Source organism: Musa acuminata, chromosome BXJ1-9 (assembly GCF_036884655.1).
Source record: "Musa acuminata AAA Group cultivar baxijiao chromosome BXJ1-9, Cavendish_Baxijiao_AAA, whole genome shotgun sequence".
Classification (NCBI taxonomy): domain Eukaryota; kingdom Viridiplantae; phylum Streptophyta; class Magnoliopsida; order Zingiberales; family Musaceae; genus Musa; species Musa acuminata.
This window is the reverse complement of record NC_088335.1, coordinates 48,478,404-48,494,823: the sequence shown is the minus strand read 5'-3', so window position 1 is coordinate 48,494,823 and position 16,420 is coordinate 48,478,404. Positions and strand designations below refer to the sequence as shown.

General features: G+C 39.4%; 3 protein-coding genes across 3 annotated transcripts; 1 reads left to right on the top strand and 2 right to left on the bottom strand.

The window, feature by feature from the left end:
* Nucleotides 1-13: 13 nt before the first annotated feature.
* Nucleotides 14-732, top strand: LOC103999354 (uncharacterized). The gene has a single exon (XM_009421095.3). The coding sequence runs from the start codon at nt 315-317 to the stop codon at nt 525-527; it is 213 nt and encodes a 70-aa protein (XP_009419370.1). The 5' UTR covers nt 14-314; the 3' UTR covers nt 528-732.
* A 5,237-nt stretch (nt 733-5,969) lies between these two features.
* Nucleotides 5,970-9,142, bottom strand: LOC103999353 (nuclear transport factor 2B). The gene is made up of 2 exons (XM_009421094.3): nt 8,722-9,142; nt 5,970-6,324 (listed from the first exon to the last, which is right to left on the bottom strand). The coding sequence occupies exons 1-2, from the start codon at nt 9,016-9,018 to the stop codon at nt 6,250-6,252; spliced, it is 372 nt and encodes a 123-aa protein (XP_009419369.1). The 5' UTR covers nt 9,019-9,142; the 3' UTR covers nt 5,970-6,249.
* Nucleotides 9,143-10,089: 947 nt separating this feature from the next.
* LOC103999352 (peroxisome biogenesis protein 3-1) lies at nt 10,090-16,052 on the bottom strand. The gene is made up of 7 exons (XM_009421092.2): nt 15,804-16,052; nt 15,541-15,702; nt 15,257-15,456; nt 14,927-15,057; nt 13,298-13,425; nt 12,773-13,012; nt 10,090-10,558 (listed from the first exon to the last, which is right to left on the bottom strand). Exons 1-7 carry the CDS (start codon nt 15,815-15,817, stop codon nt 10,303-10,305), a joined length of 1,131 nt encoding a protein of 376 aa, XP_009419367.2. The 5' UTR covers nt 15,818-16,052; the 3' UTR covers nt 10,090-10,302.
* Nucleotides 16,053-16,420: the final 368 nt, after the last annotated feature.

Here is a 16,420-nt window from a genome sequence, read left to right as displayed (position 1 = left end):
AAGGCAGTCTTCATGCATCAACGAGGCTCGACTTGGCTTTTCGGCACTGTCATCTCCACATCCATTGCCTGTCGTCTCTCAAGAAAAGAATCCTAAAGCGGCCAATAACCAAATGAATCAGTGCAAAGCTTGCATTCCACGAACCCTAAAGCAGCGTTCCCATCTCTTTTCCCATCCCTCTCCTGCTTTGGTTCGCTTTAAGCTTTCTTACCGCTTAAGTATTGCAGCTTTCTCTGTGTCTCTCTTCATCATCATCATCTCCATTCCCTCTTGCTTGAAGAAGGAAACACAAGCTGTAGCAACAGGCGAGAGACATGTCTGCCGACTGGGGGCCTGTGATCGTGGCCGTCATCCTCTTCATCCTCCTCTCACCGGGGCTGTTGTTTCAGCTACCAGCGAGAACGAGGGTGATCGAGTTCGGCAACATGTACACCAGCGGAATCGCGATTCTGGTCCACAGCATCATCTTCTTCGTCATCTTGACCATCCTGGTGATTGCTATAGGCGTCCATGTGCACGCTGGCTAGTAGATGATCAAAGTCCTTTTTTTGGGTTTCGCCATGGTTTTGTTTCTGTCCGTCACGCATGTAAACCTTATTGTCAGTCAACTGTAATCTGTGGAATAATGGATGATGAAGTCGAGTTGAAGAATGGTGAGGCTGCTGCTCTTCTACCAGTCGGCTCAATGCCTTCATCAGTTTCACATATATAAATCTCCTTCGGTTGTGTTCGTGTAAGGAAGCACCTTCGGTTAGGGATCTTCACCTACGGCTTGAGTTCTGCTTAGAACAGTTGGGACTCCTAATCAAAGATCTTACTCGCATCTCGGAGACTTACTTGTTTGCTTTGGATCGAGCATTTACCGAAAAGAACGGCCTTGATCAAGCCCCTTGACACGTTTAACCTGAGGATCGAGTACTGGATGGAATCAGCATGAATGAGGTCATTGGATTAGGTTTTTTTTTTCTTTATGATCTTTCTTTTAAGAATCAAAGTTGAGCTGCACACGTATACCATAACATGGCAGTTTTTGGTTTTGTTAGCTTATTCTTTATGATTTATGACTGGGCTTCATAATGGTTTCATTATAAAATTATATATTATTAAATATTTGTTATATGTTTATAAGAAATATATTAACGGTCAATTATCATCCAATATATAATCACTACATGAAAATTATCATAAAAAGAAAAAAATCTAGGTCAACTTTCGCTCGTCTACCGTATGGACAAAAGTCTAAGGTAGGTCGTTCGGAGCTATCTTCCCTTGTTACCCACATGGACAAAACGTCAAGAGGCGGGTGTTGGAGCAATTACAAGTTGTCCCCGAAAAGATCATGTATAAAAGTTAATCCCTGACACGACACATTACGGAGCTCTTTTCCAAAAAAAAAAAATCATATACAATAAGTTTTCGGTGACTAACTTGAGCGTCAAAGGGATTGGATCGAAAAAAATTTTTCGACATCGATCTTGGTGCTTCCACCTCGGACACTCATGTGCCTTCGAGTTTGGATCATGTCGGGTTGACTTAGATGTCGACGCCAATTTTTCTCAGTATTTTGGTGCTAGAAGAAGGATCTGATGTCGTAGGAATGTACGCTCGTCGATCCTCCTAACGAATGCTCTAGCGAGAAGGCCCTGTCTCCGTCCCATAGTACTTTTACTCGAGAGGAGCAGCTATCATCCCTCTCCCACGTGGATGCATCCACTTCAACATAAGCGCTAGCATTCTACTAGCATCTATGCAATAACCCAAGCCTTTCGCTTCCAGGAATAACCTCAAGCCATCTACTTGTCCCTACCGAGGTATTTCTGAACCTCACCCAATAGGCACAAACACTAACGGGCATGATGCAAGCTATCACCCTACTCCTACCTCAATTAGCCCAACAAGTAACGTCAAGTAATGTCATCACGCTATCACTCTACTCTGCCCGAATCCGAGACCCAGTCAACAGATTGAAGATCCATCTATAGCAAATGGACTAATGCTTATAAGAGATGCACCAAGAGTTCTAGCAATCTAGAGTGGAAATGTCGAACGATCCCACCTTAAGTCAGTCCCCATTCATTCAGAACATCAAAGGGAAGCCAATCTCGATGAACTTTCGTCTCTCGTCATTGGAGATCTTTAACGACAATACTGACCTGATGGAGCATACTACCGCCTTCCGTGCCCAAATGCCACTGTACAACACCCCGTATGCCTTAATGTGTCGTGCATTCCTTACAATGTTAAGAGGCTCGACACGAGAATAGTTTACTCATTTGAAACTGCTCTCGGTTGTTTCCTTTGCTCAGCTCACAAAGGAGTTTGAGTTTTACTTCCTTAGGAATGTGTGCTCAAGGCCATCAGCAACAATGCTTCTCGGACTTAAGCAAGAGAAAGAAGAAATACCCTTCGACTTCATCATTGGATTTATAAACGAGATCCAAGACGAGCAAGAAGCTCATCTATTGCATGTAATATAGGCCTTTATAATGTGGCTTAAATCCTCTTGCTTTTTCTTGTAGTTAGTGGAGAGGTCATTGGCGGTGATGCCCACAATGCTCTTGAGGGCCGACCAATACATTGTCGTGAAGGCAATGGTCTCGAGTAAGCACTAGAGACATGCAAAAGATCGAGACATGAGTGACTGCTATCAGCCCCGACCCCGAGGTCACCATGGTGAAGAAGAAATGATCGACCTGAGCTACCTCACCTTAGATCCAAGTCGACTCCGTTGAACATGACTAGAACTAAAGTTTTTTTTTATAAATAAAGAAAAAAGGTCTCTTGAAAAACTCTCAACTGATAAAGACACCGTTGGAGAGGAGGAAGAAATCCAAGTACTACAGCTTTTACTGCAACTATGGCCTCGACATGGAAGATTGTCGTGATTTAAAGGAGCAAATCGAAGAACTCATTCATCGGGGTCACCTCAAGAGGTTTGTCTAAAGGCACCAAGAATATTCACCCTGACCTAAGGGGCCAATGAAAAGGCAAATCGACATCATCATCAGTGGACCTACGTTGAAAGGAGACAACTCCTCAGGTCACAAAGCCTACACTCGAGTTACCATCGAGAAGCGCTTGAGTTATAAAGACGACTCAGAAATAACCTTTAAGGAAAAAAAGATAGAGTAACTCGACCTAACCACGACGATGCCTTAGTGGTCTCCGTGAGGATGATTAATGCTCGTGCGAAGAGGGTTATGATTGATATAAGTAGCCCTACTAATATCCTCTACTTTGATATTTTTTGAAAACTTAGACTCTCGGCTAACGATCTCACCCTTATGATTTCTTCGCTGATAGGGTTCACCGACGACTCCATCTTCTCTCTCGAGACTATGAGCTTGCATGTCATATTTGGGGATGAGCTCTACTCTAAAACGATAATGACCAAATTCATGGTGGTTGGTATCCCCTCAATGTACAATATAATTATAGGTCGATCCATGCTCAATAGGTTGAGGGCAGTAGTGTGACCTACCACATGGTGATGAAATTCCCAACAAGGACCAATGTCGGAGAATTGAGAAGCAACTCGAGGGAATTGCACCAATGCTATCTAATGATAATCACCCTACCGAAGAAAGCTTGGCCTGAGGTGCCGCCAATAGACCCTCGGAATTTCACTAAGCCCCTCCCACAATCGGAGTCGATAGAGTCCCTGATTGAGATAAAACACTTCTCCAACAATGAGGCCGAATACAAAGCACTTCTCTCAAGGCTCCAACTCTCTAAAGAGGTTCAAGTCTTAAGACTTGACGGTGTTTAGTGATTCATAGCTAATTGTGAGCTAGGTGGAGGGGAGCTACAAAGCCCCAAAAGTAACTATGGTAAAGTACCTTGTTGAGGTGTGGAGGTTAGCTCACAGCATATCTTGACTCAACATGTTACGGGTCCCTTAGGCCAGAAATGCCCAAGCTAATGCACTCGCCAGGTTAGGCTTCACCCGAGCTATGAGGGAGAGTTAGTGGTCAGTCGAGACATTACTGACCCAAACTATTAAAAAGCACAAAGTGTCCATAGTCGAGGAGGAGTTGAGCTAGATGGACAATATCCTACATTATAAAAGAGACGGGACGCTCTCAATTGATCCCTCAATGACTCAAAAGTCAAGCATCATTAAGCATTATATTGCATAATTAACGATTGCTTGTACTACAGATCCTTCATCCAACCATTCCTCCGAAGCCTGACACCCCAAGAGGCTGAGAGGGTGCTCATCGAGGTGCATGAAGGTGTTTGCGGTGAGTATATAGATAGGCGAACTCTTGCATTCAAAGTACTTCGGCAAGGGTTCTACTAGCCGATATTAAGCAATGATACAATTGCTTATGCTTAGAGGTGCCACAAGTGTCAAAAACTTGCTCGGATATAACACAAACTTATGGTCCCTCTGAGCCTGATTAACTACGCATGGCCCTTTGCCCAGTGAGGCATAGACCTCCTAGGACCCTTTGCACCAGTCTTAGGTCAATGAAGGTTCCTTATCATGGGAGTGGACTATTTCATGAAATGGGTGGAGGTCAAGCCACTAGCATTGATCACCGAGAAGCAAGCTGAAGGATTTGTGTGGAAGAACATCATCACCCATTTCGGAATCTCGAGGACCCTCGTCACCGACAATGAGGCTCAATTCAACAATATAAAATTCAAGGAGTTTTGCCAATCTCATGGGATTCAATTGAGGTTCAGCTCGGTGGCTCATCCCTAAACCAACGGTCTTGTCAATGTCATCAACCAAGCCATTCTTGAAGGATTAAAGAAGAGAGTCATTGGAGCCAAGGGTACTTGGGTGAATGAGTTGCTAAGCATTCTATATGCCTCTTGGATGACACTAAAGATCGGCTTGGGAGAACCATCATTCAGCTTGGCATTCGACACTAAATTTATCCTGTCATCTAAGATAGTCTTCTTGACATCTCGGATTGAGAGCTTTGACGAAGAAACCTCCAACGAGGGACTTTGGGCCGAGCTCAATATGATCAGTGAAGTTAGAGCCAAATCACACCTATGGGCACTGAGATACAAAAGGGTGATGGCCAGGCTATACGATTGAGGAGTCCGTCTTTGAGCGGTCGGACTAGGAGACCTAGTGCTCCGAAAAACTAAGGTTAACGACCCAACCAAGCCTTGAGAAAACCTGGTGCCAAACTAGGAATGGTCTTACCGACTCATCGAAATCATTTGAGAAGGAACATATCATCTCGGGAAAACATAGGGTATGGTGTTGTAGACAACATGACACATTATAAACTTAAAGAAGTTCTATCCATAGAGTATCTCTTGGGATGTTGGCTTGACAAAATTAAGGGATGTGTATCTTTAGGGTAACAAATGAAAAGAAAACTTCAATACTCTAATGAACCTTATTGCCAACTGTAATATGTAGAATAATAGATGATGAAGTGGAGTTGAAGAATGGTAAGGATGCTCTTCTAGTAGTCGGCTCAATGAATGGCTTGGACCGTTTCAGATATATACATCTCCTACCTGCAGCTATGGTTCTGCTTAGAAAAGAAAGTTGGTACTCCTAATCGAAGGTCGTACCTGCATCTCGGAGACTTGTTTGCTTTGGATCAAGCAATTCCAGAAAAGAAAGGCCTTGATCAAGCCCCTTGAAACATTCAACCTTTGTAGGATCTAATACTGGAATCAGCATGAATGAGGTCATTGGATTAGGCTCGATTGATTGATTGTCCTGATTTTCTCATAGTTTCTTAGTTAATCTAGGATTCATAATAATATTATAATTTATGTAAACTAATTACACTAACATTATCTCTGACATAATTACATATACTTGTTCATTCACAAACCAATTTCTCAATAGAGGGATGTCTAAAAACAAATTAGTAAAAAAAATTTCCCGAGACCTTTTTACCCAAACAATTATTATCACTAAGCATAATCAATCAGGGAACAATCACATTAAAAGGAGAAGCAGCAGCAAGAAGTATTGCAAAAAAAAAAAAAAAAAAACAGTAGATTCATGACTAATCCGCAAATTAATGCGACAGGTTTATACCATCCAAGCGAGCCGTACACATAGAAATCATCAGACCTCACCATTTGAATACTTAAAAAGTTTTAAAACCATTTTCAACCATCCGACAGACCAGAAAGAAAAACAAAACAACTGACCATATAAGGAGAAAAAAGAAACTCCTCGAAATCAAAGTCCATAGGTAGAGAAGCATACCATGTTCCACTCGACTGCGGCCTTCGAGTTATAGTAGTTTTATAGATTCATCAGGCATAATTCAGACGGAATACATCATTGAGCACATAGAAGCTTCCCTGAGGTGTTGGCATTAGGTGAAACATCTGCAGAAAAAACACACAAACCAATCACCTCGCTTGACTGACGGTAGAATTGTAATAAATCTTCGGCTGTCATAGTTCGATGCATGTGAGCAAATTTCGAAGATGCATAAACATTACTTCACCCAGAGGAACAGAAAGGAAGAAAAGAATTATCAAATCTTTTTGACCAGCTACAATAATGAAGAGGACTAATCAATAATATGCACACTTTAAACAAATATAAATATCAACTCATCGACAAAAGTTTTGTGCAACCTACTAACCATATAACATCCAAAGAACACGATGCTAAAGAATCCAAGTAGCTCAATATGATCCATCCAAACAATTCACTTAATTAAAATTGACATGGGGTAAGAACAACAATAGCAGACAATTTTTATTAAAATTTGTGATTTAAATCTCTAACAATTCTCAAAGTGTAAACATTGCAAATATGATATCAGTCGCCTGCGTAAAACTTTGGAATGACACAGATTTTCTGTTTTCTAACCACATGATTCTGTTTTGTGTCCGACACTCTGACAGCCCTGTCATGAGATGTGTTTTCAAATATAAGTTTCACCAATTCTGTGTAGCATAACATCTAAGTTTGCTGTTAGATCTTTTTGACACCTTTTGATGCATTGCTTAGACTGTCTACCGCCCTTTTAATTCATTTAAAACAGAATATTCAAGTATCTCTCCTGACCATAGTCCTTGGCATCAGCAGATTATCATTCGATACACCTTCTAGTATTGGTATCATCCAAGGCCAATCATATTTTAGTTGATTTCCAGATCTTATAACTAAAAATTGATCAACAAGTAGTTTAAACCAATTAACTTAAATGAAACTCGCCAATTTTGAACAATTTTAGTCAATTTAGCATCAATAAATGAAGAAAATTGATGGGAGATGCAAAAGTATAAGTGATGGGAGAAGAAAAAAGATCTCTTAATAACTACGATCGAAAAACAGAGAATAAGCTCCTGTTGCATTGGCTATTTACTGCAATAATAGCATTTATTCTAGTGCTAACCATCCATCACTGCATAATGCATAGCAAAAGGTATAGGGAAAGGAAAGAATAGAGAATATCATTTACCTTTAAAGAAAAGACTTTTATCATATAGAGTGAAAATGCCACTGGAATCAGAATTAATTTTAAGTCCCATGGATGCTTGCTTTGAACAAAGGTTGTTCTGTAACTATCTTTGTATTATCCTCTATTTTATCTGCATAATGATTAGAGAAGCACTGGAATCACAAGGGAACCATTGTCTAACTTCAAAGTTTATTGACTAATATTTATTCGTCAACAATTACCTAATTATTTTTTTATGAATTTATCTCCATAACTTTCAATTGCTATATTTTAGTAATTTCGATCTCATACTTTAATTTCACATGTTTCTTTAAAGAGTTAATTATTTATACAATACAAAGACAAAAGTATCTTTTATCATATAATATTGTTTTATTTACAATGCTTTCCTATCTTTATTATTTTTATAATTTTCATTTTTAAATTGTTTTCTCAAGCTATCACTGATTGATCAATAAATTTTGTGTCGAACACTAAACAAGCACCACATTAACCAAAATTTTGAGATTCTACAATTAGATATGCTCATAAGTAGCAATTGCAAACGAAACTAATGCTGCAAGTATCAAATTGCTACTGAAAGACAAATCGAGGATCAAAGACCAACTCTCTAAATGAAAGGAGGCTATGCGGAATAAAATAGTAGGAGGGGAGGAAGGTTGCGTGTGAGGAGGCACCAGGTAAGACGAATGAGAGGATATCCAGATCTAATTTTGACTTGCTTGCAAGTGCGCAATTCCAATCCCAATTTTACTTGCAGCATGCCTGTGCACATATCGTAAGCAATCAAATGCTTACAAGTGTGCTGCTTGTTGCAAAAAGGATTGCAAACAGCCCATTTGCAGGCAACCAAATGCCCCTTCTTCTCCGAGTGTTGTGGGGCTGCTGTTTGTCAAACACTTCTCGCGACTCTTCGCCCATTAAATATACTCTTCGCCGATGTGACCACCAAAATTATTCTTAGCATTCTTTGCTTGTAAAGCACGAAAACATAGAAACGAACGCAAACAACAACGACACCGATCCGACCGGTGTTCGCCATGCAAGAAAACAGCAAACGTTTAACTACGAACGAACCCTAGAATTAGATTAGAAATTCGCATAAAAAGATAAAATCCCAAATCAGACCATTGCATCATAAGAATACAGATGGGGAAAATGAGATCATCAGGTTTAAGATGTAAAGATTCGATGCATCATCGACGATCGTATCATTAAGACGATCTATAGAGGAGATCGGCCGATCTGCTCGAATCGACAGACCGATGGAGGCAAAGGGAGAGTGAGGCGGGGCGGGGGGGTAGTATACCTGGCTGAACTTGAGAGTGTGCGATTCCCCGGCGAGCTGGAGGGAGCCGCTGACGAAGACGAGCACACCGCCGGCGGGGCCCGAGGGCTGGCAGTCGACGGTGGAGATGGCGTGGACGCACTGCTGGAAGGGGAGGGAGGTGAGCTTGGCGACGATGGCCGCTGCGCCCTGGATCTTGACGCCCTCGAAGGTCAGCATGGAGGCGTCCTGGTAAAGCCCCCCCAGCGCCACCCGGTTCCCGTCGAACGTCCGGTAGTAGTGATCCACGAACGCCTTCGCAACAGCGTCCGGATCCATTGGTGCCGCCGCTGCCGCCGAAGAAGTCTCGACCTCGTTCTCTCGCCTCTCCGTAGGTATGAAGAGACGCCGAGAGCCAACGAGGGAGGCGACGACGTATCCGAGTCGGGGATAACGGAACTCGCCGTTAGGCCCACTGATTCCCTAGTGGCTATCAAGGCCCATGACGAGATAACGACCGTCAACTCATCCATTAGAGAACCAAAAGCCCAATGTTTTTTCCTTTTATTTTATTTTCTTTCCTTTTAAAAAAAATATATTTTCTCATACATATGTCAGAATTCAACTTGCCGTAAAACATTATAGTATATCATTAACTAAATCAGAAATTTAATTATTTATAATAAAACCTAATTATTTTCTTTCGTTGATATGTTTATAATTATATAATTTAATTATATAATTGATTGATATGTCTTTATTGCAATCCCGCGGATGACTTAATTTAAAATGATAACGGACCTAAAATTATGGTGAATCCTATCCACCCATGTGCCACTCGGATAACTCCCAGGTGTTATGTTGACTAACACTCCGCATCACTCTGCAAGCTAGAAAACCCTCAAAATAATTGTTAAACAATAGTTTGGTACTTAGTAGTTTTATCTCTGCGACGACGACTGCATACAACATACATTTATAAATAATCATCAAAAACAATCAAAATGTGTATCAAACCTACTGCAAACCCTTTATATATTATACAAAATATGAATAAAACTGAAAAATATAAATATATATGAGTATTATATCAAACACTCTTTGTTTGTGACAATACAACACCAACACTTATTTGTCTTCCTTACGATACATAATTTGTCTTCACATTCAAAAGATATATGAAAAAAATAATTTAAGGTAAAGAAATCCACAACACATGATTTGTCTTCCTTCTCTGCAAGTCTCTTCATCATCTCAGAATACATTCCCAAGGAATGTGGAACAACAATTTAAGGTAAAGAAATCCAGAACTATCAAACACTGAACCTTGTGGGGAAACAGCAGCAACAACTGCAGAGCTTGCATCCATGTATGTTGGTTGTCAAGCAACTCAACAATGGACATTCTTCATGGTGGTTATGTATAAAAACTTAATTCATCAGTGAAAACACCATTAACAAAAGAATAATCTCTACATATACAGTTTAATGGACTTCTAGATAACTTTCATTTATTCATCCTAGATTGCTAAGACTTCCTAATGAATGAGCAAGAGAGCAGCTGTTACACAAAAGTTGCAGCGTTCTATCGTGAGCAACGCATCAACTAAGCAATCGTTGCCGCTTATGATGCCGATGGCATGTTAGCATATAGAAGAGTGTAGAACAGTTCTACCTCTGACAAGCTTCGAATGGCCTGCACGAATTTGTTGCTGCTGGGTTCATCAAGTAAAGGCAAGCTTAGTCGTGTGATTTGTGGCAATAGTTTCACCAAGGGAATTCCTATAGAGCTTGTTCCTCCAACATGTATGCCAATGTCCTCGATCAAAATATTGACTACCTTTTTCAGAGATATCTCCAAGACATTGCCAAAATCAGGACTGCAAGGAGAGTAAAAGGTCAAAGAAGTCCAAGCATAAGCAAATAGCACAAGTTAAATAAACTAAAGTACCACAACATCAACTTCTTAAATAAGTGCTAACCTAAATCTTTTTATTTTCTGTAAGAATTTCTGCCTTGGTTTGACAAATATATGCAACAATAATAAAATATACCAAATGCATCATCTTTGCTAACTTGAACTTTCCTAAAATTTTATCAGAAACAATTCTATAACCTTAGTAGAAAAAGAAAAGCAATGAGAGATCACATATCCACAGTAAACATTACAAGTCAGAAGTGTACTTGTACCATCAGCAGAACTTCAACACACCACTAACAAGCTGGTGCATTGCTAGCAAATTATATCAAAGGTTAAACAAAGAGAACATTTCAAACTACAGATTAGGATGCAATTCATATTAATTTAAGAAACCATCTTAAGATGAACTTAACAGCTGCAGAGAGGAAATCTAGACCTTCAGTCCTACATATTTAATAAATCCATTAGCCACCTGCTGATTGGGACCAGTAAAGGGATGCATCTTCCATATTTGGAGAACATGTAAAATATTCCTTGAAAAAATGAAAGCTGGCAGAGCACAGAACCTTACAATACTCCTAATGTTAAAAGTGTTTCAGTGACAAATCACCAGCATGACTAAGTTTTGGATTCTATGCACTTTTAAGAAATAAGATGTGAGATGAATGTGGAAACACACGGTTATAAAAACAAACCTTTACACTTGTACAATCAATCAAACAAGATGGTCTCATTGTATGAAACATTAACAGTCCTTATGATAGTTGCCTAGACTGAAACTCTAGACAAAATGAACTTCCCCAATCATTGCATTAATTGGATCCATGCCTGTATTTCTTCTCCCTATTTTGCTTGCTTGCTTAATGGTAGATCTTTTAAATGGTTGAAATCAACACCCTTTGTCTACCGGGTCCAGGATCTTCTAAATGGTTAAAGAAATTGAGGTGTCTTACCTTATGTTTGCTGACAACATGCTTGTAGCTTTTAGGGGTGATAGCAAATTCTGTATCAATATTCTGATGGTAGGTATTTTTATTCAAGTAAGCTTATAATTAACAAGAGCAAATCTGAACTTTACTTGCCTGAATGATGCAATCCTACTGTGAGACACTCTATCAATGGGGCCTTTGGGGTTAGAGACAAACTGATGATAATCTGTGTGTGCATGCGTGCACGTGCACACGCACAGAGGTAACAACAGTTACTAGCAGTAATGGACAAATAGAACAAGGATTGATGGCATTTTACTAGCACTAGTTGGGGATGAGAAGTGTTGAGGTCATATAAGGAGGATTTGATAGTTTTTCAGGATAAAGAATAATTTAAACCATCAGCAAGAGACAAATCAATTTAAATACAGCGTCACAACGAAGAGGAGGAAAACTCAGTTGGAATGAAATGGCTAGAAAGGATCTATGTAAGCGAAATGTTGGCTTGGTAGGGATCAACCACATCCTATATCTAAATTCATGAAGAGTTCAGACTCTCAGAAATATAAGTTACTTCAATTCAGAACAACATCATCCTGTTTGCTAGATGCCGATAAATATATATTAGAAAAATATGAAGCTACACAAGAATAATATGTTGCAGGATTTAGAGTTACTACTGTGACTAATTTATATAAACTTATACAAATTGCCCATGATTATTCTGCACTACAATATCACTGAAGTAGTGTTGTTTGTTGGAAGTGTGTATGGACATTGCCCACCTTAATGTGCATACCCTAAAATTGAACCAGTAATTTTTGTTATAGCTCGTCGTTCTTGCTATGTGATTCAAGCATTCTCATATACCTCCCACCCAAATCCAACCACATTACTGTCGCCTCATGTCTCACCTCAAAATATTTTGAAAAATATGCATATGCATAACTACTGAAAATGAACAAAATGAACCTCCAAACATAGCCTAAACATAAATCTAAAATTCAGAAATTAAGGAAAGGAAATTCTCAATGCACTCCTAATCTAATATAAAATAGGACAACTCAAATATGGTAATTCTTCTTGGAACAAGAGGTCTTTCAAAAATTCACCAAGAACGAGTTCTTTTTAGTACTAGTGTCAATCATGGGATGCAAACTCTACTATAGGTCCACTGATAGCCTTCAATGTACCAATAAATATGTGCATGAATTATTCGTTAAAACTAGGATTTATTTGCATACCTGGAAAGCACAGCATGAGTCTCAAACAATAGCTGCTCAAGTTTGGTTGCATCCATTAAAATAGAGGAATCATCAAATCCTTTGGCAGACATGGCCATCTGTTGCTTGTAGTCATTAACATTATCAGGCACCAGATAATGTATCCAGTAATTAGATTCAGAAGTATTCATGAACATCTCCAAAATTTGGATCATTGTTTCACGCAGTTGGAGCATGCTAAAAGGCTCCTTAAGCTGCTTGCTGGTCATGGTTGCACGATGAAATAAAAAGATCAGAGATGTTAGTAACAAAATCATATATAATTTGTTTCTCAAGATGCCTGTCATAACATTTTTGTATATAGAAATTGGGTGTTATCTTAAAGTGCCTCTCAATCTCGAAGACAACAGTTGCGTATGAATACAAGTACATGGATCCATTAATGTTATAATCAAATGCTTAAATTGATTGAATGAGTATGAACATAAAACTTTAACAATCATTTCAAACATGGTAAATAAGAATCAAGCTTCATTAAGTCCTTACTCTTTTAGAACTTCCATAGCAGCATTCTGCATGTTCATGATTAGTGAATTGATTCCATAGGTAGCAAGGTAATCTGCAGTAGCTAGAAAATCTTGTTGGCCATGCCTACTAAATGAATCAATCTCGTCCTGCCAAAAAACGAAAACTATAAATTATGTGTATGCTATGTTATAATATCTTTACCGACCAACAGAAAAAAGGAAACGCATGCCCTCTAGATAAGCCAAAGTTGAATTCTGTCTCAGTGCACAATTTCTGTAAGTTTTCCTTTAACTAATGTTGGACAATCCACAAGTAATATAACCCAACTTTGATTTGAAATATACAAATGAGGTTTGTGTTACATGTCTAAGTTTAAGATGCAATGGTTGAGGATGGTAATAAACAACCAAAATATTAAATGCATTACAAAGGTTTATATAACTTGATAAAGAATAAGCTTTAATGTTAATTTAAAAATAATTTATTCCTAGCTTTTAGCAACTATTTATGTCATACTGAGCAATTAATATGTGCAGTTCTAATGGTAAAGTTGATGCAATCCATAGTGACGTAGTTTACTTTAATCTTAACAGTAAGGTCATTGTTAATTCTTAGTCAGGTCAAATCTGACCATAAGTTGTATTTTCAAATAATTTTAATAATATATATGAATTCCATCCCTTTTCATGGCAATTATAGCAACAATTTGATTCTTTCTTTTACCTTCACCAAGATTTATGCAAGATATAATTCTGTTAAGGAAAACCACAATAGGAGCTGAGTTTAGGGACGTCTAGATGCTCCTTTAGGTGGGATTTCATGGACTAAAAATTTACTAAAAAATGAAAGTCTCACATAAATTTTGCTTATTTAGAGACCAAAATTTAGTAAGGATTTGAGTGTGTGAAGTTCCTATGCAAAAGTTGTTCAGAGAAATCCAATTGTTTATTGGCAAGTTACAGATGCCTGGATATTGTTGAAGCTTTGTCTGATAGTTGACTACCATAAGAACAGAAGCGGATAAAAAATGCAATAATGCCAAAAATCTAAGAAAGCAAGGACAACACCGAAAATAAATTATTGAGAAGCTAAAAAAAATATTTAAAATTAATTTATGGTAGTAGAACCACTTGAATTTGGCACAAAAAAATAATATCGTCTACATCATAAAGTAATCGACCTAGGTCTCATAAACAAATCATCTCCACTTAGGTGGCAGTTCAAACAGGCAATATATCCATTTGTGCCAGTTCATCCATCATTTTGGAGCATCCCAACGAATACACCAACAAACATACTAAATACACAAATCAAATAAAAAAGGTGCACCTTCTAAGAAAACAATTAATATCATAAGATCCATCCAAGATCATAGAGGCTACTGGGAGGAATATATCATGCAAAGGGACATAAGAATATTCATATGGTTGCATGGGAAAAATCTATAGAAGATGTACAATAAGTCATACAGTATTGCGTTACTTCAACAGGAGTAGCACAGATACTTCAACGATTAGAAAGCACAAATAAGTTTGATCTTATTATAGTCCATCAGAAAAGGCACAATCTACCGTATTTGGCGCATCTGCTCATGCATACGCTGAAACAAGCCTTTTACACTTTCACACGAATGAAAAAGATACTTACCAGAGATAGAGAATTCTCAGAACCACGGGCAATCTCTAGATAGAGTTGTCTCCCTAAAATGTTAACTTGAACTCTCACGTATAAGCAAAGCACCGTCATCGACCACAAGGAAGCTGCCGTCCTTGTGAAGCCTGGAAGAAAAACATTTACAGAAGAATTAATTGGCTAAAAAACAATCCCTCTTAATGAAGAAAGTTCTCAACTTCCTTAAATCAGCAGCAATGACAACATATGTCTAACAAGACAAGTGAATTTACACGTTTGGACGGCAACTGGGAAAAGAAACGGAGACAAATAAAGAAGAAAGAATGCACATTGCATTGGGCATACTCAGAATTTTAAGTCTGTCCCACAGCTCAAGTTTCTCCTTGCCGGAGAGCGCGCTCGATTGCCCCTTCCCCTGCATTAGCTTCTCCGTCAGATGCGAGAGGTCCAAATCCTCCGATATCCTGGACCGCAGGTAGTGCATCGCGTACGGAAGAGTGGTGGTGTCGGAAATCCTCTGGATGTTCTCGAAATGAGCCTGCAATCTGCCCACCAACCAACCAACCACAATAAGCAGCAGCACAAAACAAGAAAAAGGAAAACGACGGCAAAAAGGAGGAAAGGATTACTGGTTCTTGATGAGTTCATCGACTCGTCGAGCGCCGTCGAGCTGCCGCTCCAATTCGGACAATCTCCTGCTGTGACTCTCATAGAGTTTGTAGACGAGATATCCGCTCCCCAACACACCAAGCGAAATCAGAATCCTCCTCCTGTGCCTGCTCCAGAAACCCCTAAACCATGGCGCCCAATCATCCAAAAACACAAGCTTGAGCGTGCTACCTCCGGATCATATCAGGAAAAGCTGATGCAAGGAGAAGCAAGAGGGCACTACCTTAAAGAAAGCATCGCATAGCTGGACGATTGAAGAGAATTCTTCGACAGGAACGTGAAACTGGAGATCAAATCGGAGGGGAAGGGAGGAAGAAGACGCGGGACCTCGACGAGATCGACAGTAAAGCCTAGGATCGAGGGAAGGAAAGAGATTATTCCATCTCTGTTTCCGAGAAGTGGCTTAGGGAGTAATCCCTAAACCTCACCAGCTCAGGCGAAAGAGAATTTGGGCCGGCCCAAGAAGAACCCGAGGGCCCAAAACACAGGAATATCCATGGCTTTATAGACACGTGGGGCCGTCAGCCACATATATCACGTGTCTACATCCACCCACGTGTTCAAATTTCCGGACCCCAAATCAAGCGAAAGAATCGGAATCGGATTTCCAACAATATCTACAAAAGATCTGCTTCGCGTTCACGCTAGATTTGAGCAAGGAATAGATTACGCATCTTATCCCAGAAACTGACGGCCAAGATTTAGCAAGTGAACGGTACGCCCAATCACAGTAAGTTCCTCTTTGTATTGAAATATATTATGAGCTTTTATTTCTTAAGCTTCGTAATTTAAATCGAGAATCGAACCATTCTCCAATCGCAACGTTTAGAACATTTGAAC

Coding starts and splice junctions, on each gene's coding strand:
- LOC103999354 (XM_009421095.3), top strand. CDS start 315: ATGTCTGCCGACTGGGGGCCTGTGATCGTGGCCGTCATCCTCTTCATC.
- LOC103999353 (XM_009421094.3), bottom strand. CDS start 9,018: ATGGATCCGGACGCTGTTGCGAAGGCGTTCGTGGATCACTACTACCGG. Junction 6,325..8,721: donor ACACTCTCAAGTTCAGCCAG/GTATACTACCCC, acceptor TTTTTTCTGCAG/ATGTTTCACCTAATGCCAAC.
- LOC103999352 (XM_009421092.2), bottom strand. Junction 13,426..14,926: donor CTGAGAATTCTCTATCTCTG/GTAAGTATCTTT, acceptor GTTTTTTGGCAG/GACGAGATTGATTCATTTAG. Junction 13,013..13,297: donor GCTATGGAAGTTCTAAAAGA/GTAAGGACTTAA, acceptor AACCATGACCAG/CAAGCAGCTTAAGGAGCCTT.